The sequence below is a fragment of the Gracilinanus agilis genome, chromosome 3 (assembly GCF_016433145.1).
Source record: "Gracilinanus agilis isolate LMUSP501 chromosome 3, AgileGrace, whole genome shotgun sequence".
NCBI classification, from domain to species: domain Eukaryota; kingdom Metazoa; phylum Chordata; class Mammalia; order Didelphimorphia; family Didelphidae; genus Gracilinanus; species Gracilinanus agilis.
In genome coordinates, this window is record NC_058132.1 from 16017077 (window position 1) to 16027213 (window position 10137).

General features: G+C 42.7%; 1 protein-coding gene across 1 annotated transcript in view; it reads right to left on the reverse strand.

Moving 5' to 3' along the window:
* Positions 1-428: 428 nt before the first annotated feature.
* Positions 429-10137, reverse strand: part of KLK8 (kallikrein related peptidase 8) — an 11304-nt gene continuing 1595 nt past the window's right edge. The window contains exons 4-6 of the mRNA XM_044668493.1: positions 8970-9226; positions 1945-2078; positions 429-581 (exon numbers count right to left, since the gene is read on the reverse strand). Coding sequence (XP_044524428.1) covers positions 429-581; positions 1945-2078; positions 8970-9226 — 544 coding nt within the window. The remainder of the gene's footprint in view (positions 582-1944; positions 2079-8969; positions 9227-10137) is intronic.

Genomic DNA, 10137 nt, shown 5'->3' on the forward strand with positions numbered 1-10137 from the left:
GGAAAACAGAAACGGCAAATCTCTGGGGAAGGCACAGCGCAGAGACCTGAAGAAAAGACAAAGACCAAAGGGAGGATCGAGGAAAGGACAGAAACAGACAGACACAGAAAGGGACAGAAGGGGGGAAGAAGAGGGAGAGGGAAACCGACAGACTCGAATGGAGCTAACCATTGAACAACACTCAACCTCTCCCCGAACCAAATGTCAAGGAAGGACTCGGGGAGAACGAGAAAGGCGGGCCCTGATGAGAGCCACGTACTCCCGCCACGGAGAGCCCTGGCTTCTGCCTCCATGGACCAAAAGCTTAGCAGCAAAGCGCGATCAGGTTTAGGGGGAGCGGGGCCGGGACTATGTATTTATTAAGAGAGGACCCCCTCCCCCATCCCCGTCCATTCCATTCCCTTGCCACTCCACCCTGAGCAGAGAGCTCAGTCAGCATTGGTAGTCTTCTTAATCCAGTCTGTATAGCGGCAGACATTGGTGTAGACGCCTGGTTTATCCGCTGTCCCACAAGGGTCTGCGCCCCAAGAAGTGATACCCTGGAGAGCTCCCCTGCACACCAGAGGGCCCCCTGAGTCACCCTGAATGAGAGAGAGAGAGGAGAGGGAACAGCCTGAGTCTCCAAGACTAACGCCAAGGGGAGGCTCATTATTTGGGGGTGGCTTCCTCCTGGATTCCAGCCTTGACCTCCTGAGACTGCCTGAGATCCTTTCCCAGGAAGCTTTCCTTTCCTTTGGTCTAGGGTACAACTGACCTGCCTTAGCCAATGGGGAAAGGGCATCGTCCCTGTTCTAGGCGGTGCTCAACATCCACCTAGGGAATCTAGCCCTAGTTATTGGGCCATTGGCCCAATCTCTGACAACTGGGAAGGGGGCATTGTTTCCCTTAGCCAATCCCTAGGGAGGGGAAGGGACCTCAATCAATAAGCCCTAATTCTAATTCAAAGAATTAGTGACTCCCCTCCGCCCCATACAGAGACACTGACCCTAAACAGCTTCCCTAGCTGCCTCTGTCCCCTGAAGAAGTGACCTTTAAACAAGATGGAGGAGAGGCTCCATGGTCTTCCCTTGTCCTAAGAACACTCTTCTCTCTCTTCAGATCATATGATCATGACTTAAAGGGCCCGCTGAGGCCATCTAGCCCTACTTGTTTTACAGATGAGAAAACTGAGGTCCAGAAAAAGAGAAAGGCTTGACTAAAACCTTGCAGATAGGGAGGACCAGATTCTGGATTCAAGCCCAAGAAGTTTGGTATAGGAAGAGATATAGATTTTCAGTCAGAAGACTTGGATTCAACTCCTAGGGTCTGCCATTGATTTATATCTACCACCATGACCCCAGCCAAGTCCCCTCTCTATGTCTATTTCCACATCAGCAAAATGGCAAGGTAGAGCAGTGGATAGAGCACCAGGCCTAGAGTCAGTAAGACTCATGTTCCTGAGTTCAAATCTAGCCTCTGACACTAGTTGTGTGACCTTGGCAAAGTCACTAAACTCGATTTGCCTCAAATTTCCTCATCTGTCAAATAAGCTAGAGAAGGAAATGGCAAACCACTCTAGTACCTCTGTCAAGAAATCCTCTAATGAAGAGAACTGGACACAGTTGAAAAACAATTCTTAAAAATTACTAAATATGATCTCCAAAGTCCTTTCCAGTGGCAAGATCCTATAGCTATGAGACATTGGAAACAGTACTTCTCTAGAGTGAGAGGACCTGGGGGAAATCACTGAACTCTCTGGGCCTCAGTTTCTTCATCTGTAAAACAAAGTAGATGGCCAAAAGGCTTCTAAGGGCTTAAGAACTTCTCTGGCTCCAGAGCTATCTGCCTAGAAATCCAAGCAAGGACTCCTTCCCCTGCAAGATGGTCCCATGCTCCAAGTCCTTCCATCCAAACCCAGGCTCACTCCCCTCTCCCCCAGCAGACTTCTTCCTTGTAAGCTCTGACCTGACAGGTGTCCGCACCATTGTTGTTCCCTGCACACACCATGCCATCTGAAACTTTGCCTGGGTATGCCTTTTCACAGAGATCCTGGGACCAGATGTACAGTTGTGCACAGTGCAGGGCATCTGGAAAATCCTCTGGGAATTGGTTTGGGGAGAGAAGCTTGATTAGTTATGGAGGAACATAAATTATTTCTGCAAAGTTTGAAAGATTGGCAACTGGAGACCTCATTGTTCTTGTAAAGTGAAATTCATTTGGTCAACTAGCTTGATGGTTGAAGGCATGACCCACTCTTCCTAGTCCTTCTTTTATATGGGGGGGGGATTATTAGAGAAATGAGTAAATATGATTTTTAAGAGGCTCCAATTCATGAATGTATGTTCTGGTGTAGAAGGACTCAGAAGGAAAGAAAATAACAATAAAATCAAAATCCCCAGAAGTCAACTTAGATTTGCTCCAAGAATCCTCAGTGTATAAAGTTTAGGGAGGGAAATAAAGGCTATTCCTTTCAATCAATTAAGGAAGAAGGAAAAAATAATAAACTTAAAACTTGACATTATAAAACATTTGGTAGAAAACCTTAATAAAACAAGTGGTTTTCCCATGAGGAATACAGTACAGATGGGAGGTCAAAATGTAGAAGAGAAAGAAGAAATAATTAAACAAGGTTTTTCAAAAAACACAACTTGAAGATTTGAGATCTTTATAAATGAAGACAATAGGGGACAACTAAGTAGCTTGGTGGATTGAGAGCCAGGACCAAAGAAGAGAGGTCCTGGGTTCAAATCTATTCTCAGATATTTCTTAGCTGTGTGACCCTTAGAATCAATGGTGGAAGGTAGGGTTGGTTTTTTTTTTTAATAAGGCAATAGGTTTTAAAGACAAATCTTGATGATATAACCCGTATATTCTGGTTTTCTTTCTAAAATATACTAAACAAATGGGGTGGGGTAGGAGTCAGCTAATAGGGGATATTTTCCTGAATAAAAGCTTTTTTCTGTGACAGGATAAAAGAGCTTAAAGTCCAGATACTTTACCAAGTCACTCTTTAATAATCATATCAAATAACATTATTCTTTCATCCCCTCACTATCTCAATTTCTCAGCCCAGAAAAGTGACTGCTTAGCCTCACCCACAAAATCCTTCAATTACATCATTAAGAATAATTCTTTAACCAACAGATCCTTTGTCTCTTTTTCTATCTGTTACTATTTCTTTGTATATCTTCTCTGAATTATTTTTCTCTTATCCCAGAGCAGTTCTCCCCTGCTGCCCTCTACTCTCCTCCCCTTCCTTCTCTCCCCTTTCTCCCTCCTCTTGCTCTTTCCTCTCTCCTTTCTCTCCCTCCTCACTTCACCTTCTCTCCTTTCCTCTTTCTCTTCTTACTATCTCTCTGACACACTCTTTATGTATCTCCAACCTCTTCCTAAGCATTTTAAGGATGAAAAACTCACTACCTTATAAGACCATTACACTGTTAGACAATTCTAATAAATAATCAGTTAATTTATTAAGTACCTGCTCTGGTACAACACTTTCCCTTCCTTCAAGCTGAAATCTGCCTCTTTGAAACTCCCCATTATTTCTAGTTCTGCCCACTGAGACCAAAAAGAAAATCAATCAAATTTCCATTCCACATGATGACCACTGGGAGACTTGAGGACAGACATCATGCTCCCTCCCCTCTCCTGTCCCCATATGTAGACTTTGGGGTGCTGTTATTTCCTTTTCCAGGCAAAACATTCTTACTTCTTCAGTTATTCTCTCTCATGCCCTGCTTGCAAGTGCCTTTCCTCTCCTGGTTGCTCCCCTCTGCATCTGCTCTAGAATTTCCTTAGCTTTCCTAAATTGTGTCTCCCAAGAACTGACCAGCACATACTAGAAGAGTTCTGATCAGAATTCAGTACCTCCTCCAATGCTAGACACCCTTCGTGTGACCCAAAATCTAATTTACCCTTTGGATTATGTCACACTGTGGACTCTCATTGGTCTTTCTGACTAACTAGACCCCTGGCTCCTTGTCACATAAAATGCCGTCTCTCTATGCCTTCCCTAGAATATGCTTATCAGATTTAAGGATAAAATAAAGCTGGGAGGGATGTCTCAAACGCTGGAGGACAGGATGTCAAGAAGCCTTACAGGCCAAGACATGAGGCTAAATACTGCTGCAACTGATGCTCCAGCTACTACTACCACCTCACCATAACCTCTACCACTACTATTACTACCTACTATTAATAATTATTACTACTACCTACTGCTAACTACTGTTTCATATTATTCACTTGGGCAGTGGATAAAATACCCAGTCGAGCCAGAAAGATTCATCTTCTTGAGTTTAAATCAGACCTCAGACACTTACCAGCTGTGTGCCCCTAGGAAAGTCACTTAACCCTATTTGCCTCAGTTTCTTCATCTGTCAAATGAGCAAGAGAAGGAAATAGCAAACCACTCCAGGATCTTTGCTAAGTAAACCCCAAATGGGATCATAAAGAATTAAACATATCTGAAATGACTGAACAACATTACTTATTACTCCTATTATTTTTGCTACTACTGCAACTACTATCATCAACTCCACTACCACCACCACTACCACTTCTACTACTACCACCATCTACTGCTACTACTACTTCTGCTACTATTACTACTACTACTTCTACTACTACTACTACTACTACTACTACTACTACTACTACTACTACTACTACTACTACTACTACTACTACTACTACTACTTTTTTACTACTAGTAGTGCTGCTGCTGCTGCCACTACTACTACCACGACCACTACCACCACTACTACTATCACTACTACCACCACCACCACTACTACTTCTACTGCTATTGAGGCTGTTAGATGGCACAGTGGATAGAGGACTGGACCTAGAATCAGAAAGATCTGAATTTCAACTTGATCTTAGACACTAACTATATGACCTTAAGCAAGGCACATAATCTTTTTGCCTCAGTTTCAACTGTAAAATTAAGATAATAGCACTATCTCACAGAGTTGTTTTGAGGATCAAATGAGATAATCATTGTAAAGCAGTTAGTATGTTCTCCTGGTACATAGTAAATATTAGTTATTATTATTAATATTACTCATCATCATTAAAAATATGTACAGTTGCCAAACACTTTGCAAATATGATCTAATTTTATTATCACAACAACCCTGGGGAGTATGTGCTACTATCCCCATTTTTATGAGTCAAGAAACTGAAGCTAACATTGGCTAAGTGACTTGTTCAAGGTCAAAGAACTAGTAGGTGTATGAGGTCATATTTGAACTCAAGTCTTCCTGAGTCCAGATCCAGCGCCTACTGTCTAGCCACTTAGCTATAAAGAAGATGAAGTTTACTAGGATTAAATGTCATTTAGGGTTCAGAGAAGTCAGTGTTGCCTATTGGTAAGTCATGGGAAGTTTGGATATGAAAGATCTAGGCAAGGGGGTGAGGGAGGGTAGTTAATTACAAGTTCCATATTGCAGTCAAAAATTCTAATGTGATTTCTGGTCACATTTAAGTAAGAGAGGAATCTTTTAGGAATAGGAAGTGATAGTATCACTGAATTCTGCCCAGGCCAGAATAAGCCTATTGTTCAGTTGCAGGCACCATAGTTTAGAAAACACATTGATATGTTAGAGAACATCTACATGAGGACAACCAGCTTGGTAAAGGACCTCCAACCCATACACCAAAAAGACTGATTAAAGGAATTAAGATGGCATTGCACCCAAATTCCTAAAGAAGAAGTTACATGAGTTACAAAAGGAAGTAGATAATAAAATTTTATTAGTAGGAGACGTTTAACCATCCACTTTCAGAATTAGATAAGTCAAAACAAAAAAGTAATGAAATTGAGGATGTTCAGCCCAAAGAACAGAATTGGGGAGGGAGAAGGATGATAACTGCCTTTGAGAAGATGAAAAGCTATAACTGGAAAGAGCAGTTTGGTTTATTCTGTCTGGAGACAGGAACCATGGGTGGAAATTACAGAGATCAATTTAATCTTGATGCCTGGGGAAATTTCGTAATGATTAGAGTTTTTCCAAAATGAAATTAACTGCCTCAGAAGGTGATGAGTTCCTCCTTCACTTGAACTTTTCCCAGAAAAACTGAATAATCAACCACTGCTATAGTAGATAATAATAACAGGCATTTTTTAGGTATATATTAGATTATAAGGCTCCTCCTGAGGTCCCTTCTGATTCTAAGACCTTATAATTCTCTTTGTGATTTTTTTGATATGGCTGTTGTTGTTGTTGTTGTTGTTGGTGGTGGTGGTGGTGGTGGTGGTGGTGGTGTGTGTGTATGCTTAACTAAGCTCAAGAATTGATTACTTATCCCTATAAAAGTTCACCTATTTATAGGCTTCAGCCCATCATTTCAGCTTAATTAGATTTTTTGAGTCCTAAACAATGATTCTATTTATAATAAAGTCACCATCCTCTCCATATTCTTTCATACTTAATTTTTTTTTTGTTTAAACCCTTAACTTCTGTGTATTGTCTCATAGGTGGAAGATTTGTAAGGGTGGGCAATGAGGGTCAAGTGACTTGCCCAGGGTCACACAGCTGGGAAGTGTCTGAGGCCAGATTTGAACCTAGGACCTCCCATCTCTAGGGCTGACTCTCAATCCACTGAGCTACCCAGCTGCCCCCTCATACTTAATTTTTAAAATTGATTTGGAATATCAGAGCTTTTCTTCACTTATTCTACAAGAGCCAGCTCAAATCTCATTTGGTTCTGAGTTTAGGATAGCAGAATAACAATAGCAACGGGAATGACAATAATAGCTAGCATTTAGATAGTGCTTTAACATTTCCAAGGCACTTTATAAATGTTATCACATTTGATCCTCATGACAACTCTGGGCAGTAGATACTATTAATGTACCAATTTACAGAGGAAGAAACTGAAGCAAACTTAAGTGACTTGCCCAAGGTCACACAGATGGTGTGCCTAAGGCATATAGTAAAAAAAATAGCATTTTTGTCTCTGTGTTCCCAATACTTAACCCAATGTCTTCACAAAGTAGACATGTGAATGAATGAGTAAATGATTGAATGAACTGTAGTCACTGGGTGTGGTTTGAATCCTAACTTTGTTACCTACTAGCTGTGTGGAAAATCATTCTGTGAACCTTAGTTTCTTCAGTTACAAAGTCCAAATCATACATTGTAAGCAAAATGTCAACATGACAAGGGTCTATGATTTTCTCAGCATGATTACTTTTTCTTTCCAAGCCCATTCTTTCTGAGTTTAGTCTTAGAGATTTCCCTGGTATTCAGAAAGGGTCACAAAGCTAGTAAGTGGTAGAGGCAGGATTTGAACTTTATCCTCCAAGATTGCAAGACCATCACTCAGTCTACTCTGTGGGGCTTCTCTTACCCTTTCAGAGTGGTATAGAAATGTTACTATTTCCCCCTATTTCATATATCATTTGGACGACATGCTACCATGAGGAATCTGCATTATCTAATTTCCCATTTGGTTGCATACTACTAAGATTTCTTGAGGCATCTAGGTGGCACAGTAGATAGAACATGGAGCCTGGAGTCAGGAAGATCTGAGTTCAAATTTGACCTGAGATACTTACTAGCTATGTGACGCTGAGCAGGTCACTTAACCTTTTTTGCTCAATTCCTCATCTGTAAAATAGGGACACACTGGAGAAAGAAAATGACAAACCGCGCCAGTATCTTTGCCAACGTGGACAACATCCATGGGGTCATGTAGAGTTGGACATGACCAAAGGACAACAATAGCAACAAAGGTTTCTTAATCCCATACCTATGTTTTCATTCTTGTAAAGAAATACTAGTGTAGGAACTCTCTCCCCAAATGCAGAGTATCGGCTCATGTAAAAGTTAGAGTATTAGAGAGCCTGAGCTATTAAATGACCTGCCAATGGTATTTGTGAGAGAGAGAACTTGAACCCACGTAGTACTGCCCAACTTCAAGGTGGGTCATCTACCAGCTATATCAGTCTTCTGCATGTTAACCTTGTTACATCCTTGAGACTGTGAGGATTTTTTCCTGTCTCCCCCAAAGTGAAGAAGGAAGGAAGGAAGGAAAAGAAGAAGGAAGGAAAATGGAAGAAAAGAAAGGAGGAAAGAAAGAGAAGGAGAGAAGAAAGAAGAAGAAAGGAAGGAGAGAGGGGAAGATGGGAAAGGGAGAACCTTAATCTCTGATTTATCTTCTTTCCTTTTATGATCTTGGGCAAGCCATTCCCCTATCTATGTCTTAAGTTTCCTAATATATGAAATAAGGGTTTAGGGCTACATCAATACTTCTCAAGTGTTTTCATCTTAGGATCCCCATACACTCTTAAAAATCATTGAAGACTCCTCCCCACCAAAAAAAAAGACCTTTTGTTTATGTGGGTTATGTCTATTGATAGAAATGAAATTATTTTAAACAGTTTCGACCTGTTGTAAACTCCATGAAATGATTTTCAGGAACCCGGGGGATTTCTGGAATAAACTTAGAATTATTGGACTAAATGAAACTAAGTTTCCTCCCATTTCTGACATTCTAAATTTCTGAAGGTTTGCCCAGCCCTGACAGTGAATATTCTAAGGGCTCTGTAACCACCGACATTCCAAGTTCTATGTTCGAAGGGTTATTTCTAGCTCTGAGAATCCGAATAGTCACTTCCAATTTTAATATTCTACTTGCCAAGAGCCCTCAAAGGCTGGACATTCTATGTTCTACAGCCTAAAGTCTGGGAGACTTTGGATGCTTCACTACTCAGTATCCCTGGTAAACCCATTGGCCAAAGTGTTCCCATTGTTTCTAACCACTCCATCCCCAAAATCCTGCACAGTGAAAAGAGTTCCATAGTTGGAGTTCAGGGATTTGGGTTCCTCTACTTCTTAGCTGTTTGACTTTGAACAAGCCATTTTCCCTTTGGGGGGTCTCAGTTTCTTCATTTGTAAAATGAAGAGATGGGATGACATAACTTTGGAGGGCCTATTTTCAGCTCTCTTTTCCTACTATCCCTCCTCTTGGAGAAGTACCTCGGGGGCTGGTGGTGGTACCCCAACCTGACACGATGCATTCCTGGTTAGGCTGAGCGCATCCAGAGGCAAGTCCGATGGGCTGCACCTTGCTGTTCACCTCGGCTGGTTGGCGAAGTCTAAGCAGCATCAAGTCGTGCTTGTTGCCAATGGACGAGTTGTAACAGGGATGAGGGATTGATTGAGCTACTTCAATCTCTTCCTCAGAGTCTTCTGGTTTCTCCAGGCTATGTTCTCCCAGACGGACTGAGTAATTCCTGGTAGGGGTGTGGGGAGAAGTCCATGTATCAATACTCCCAGCACTCACCCTTCATTGGCCCTGGCATCTGTACCCTACCTAGCTGGGAACTTTGTCCCCTTCTCTTCTCTCTCAGGAACCCAGCTACTCAGCCCTCTCAGGAATCCAGATAACTGCATCCTTAGCCTTTCTCAAACATCCAGACTCTCAGTTCCCAGGCCTAGGGATGAAGGCATTTAGTTGCTCAGTCCCCTTCCCACTTAGGGACACAGGCATCTGCACCCCTGCCCCCTTGGTCCCCCTGCCTCCCATCAGACCCACATAACTGGGCATCTAGCCCCTGTGACCTCAGAGACTTGCCTAACTATAAAACCAGTCCATGCCCCTGAGGACCCACAGAACTGTGATGCCGGCTCCTGTCCCCCTCCCCCAGGGCCTCCTGTCGCTAAGTCCTAAATCATTCCTTCAGCAGCACAAAGGAACAAAGTCACACCCAGGTACATAGACACATGGAGCAAATAAACCTGTCCTTCAGAGACAATAGCTCCTCCCACCTTCCCTAGTGAAGTAGCCACTCACAGAGACCACTGCGTTTCTATAGCCACCCCCCCCCTCCTGTGGGGACCCAGGCTTTTCCTCCCCCACTACCTCCAGGGAGTTTTTAATCTAGGAAGATGAGGAAAGGAATCAGAAAGAAAGAAACCTTTTCCAGAGGTGCCTGCCCCACCCCCATGCCTTGAGGCAGACACGTGGTCCCTACCTTCAACCTCCCTCAAAGATCAAGGCATCATCCATCCCCCAAGTCCCAAGGCCCTGGGAGGAGATTCTTCCCCCACCCTTTGGTGACGTGATCTGTCACTGAGACACAATGAGGTAGAAACCAGCCTATTTACAAGTTTCCCCCAGGCTCTGCCCCCTCCTTAGGGACCC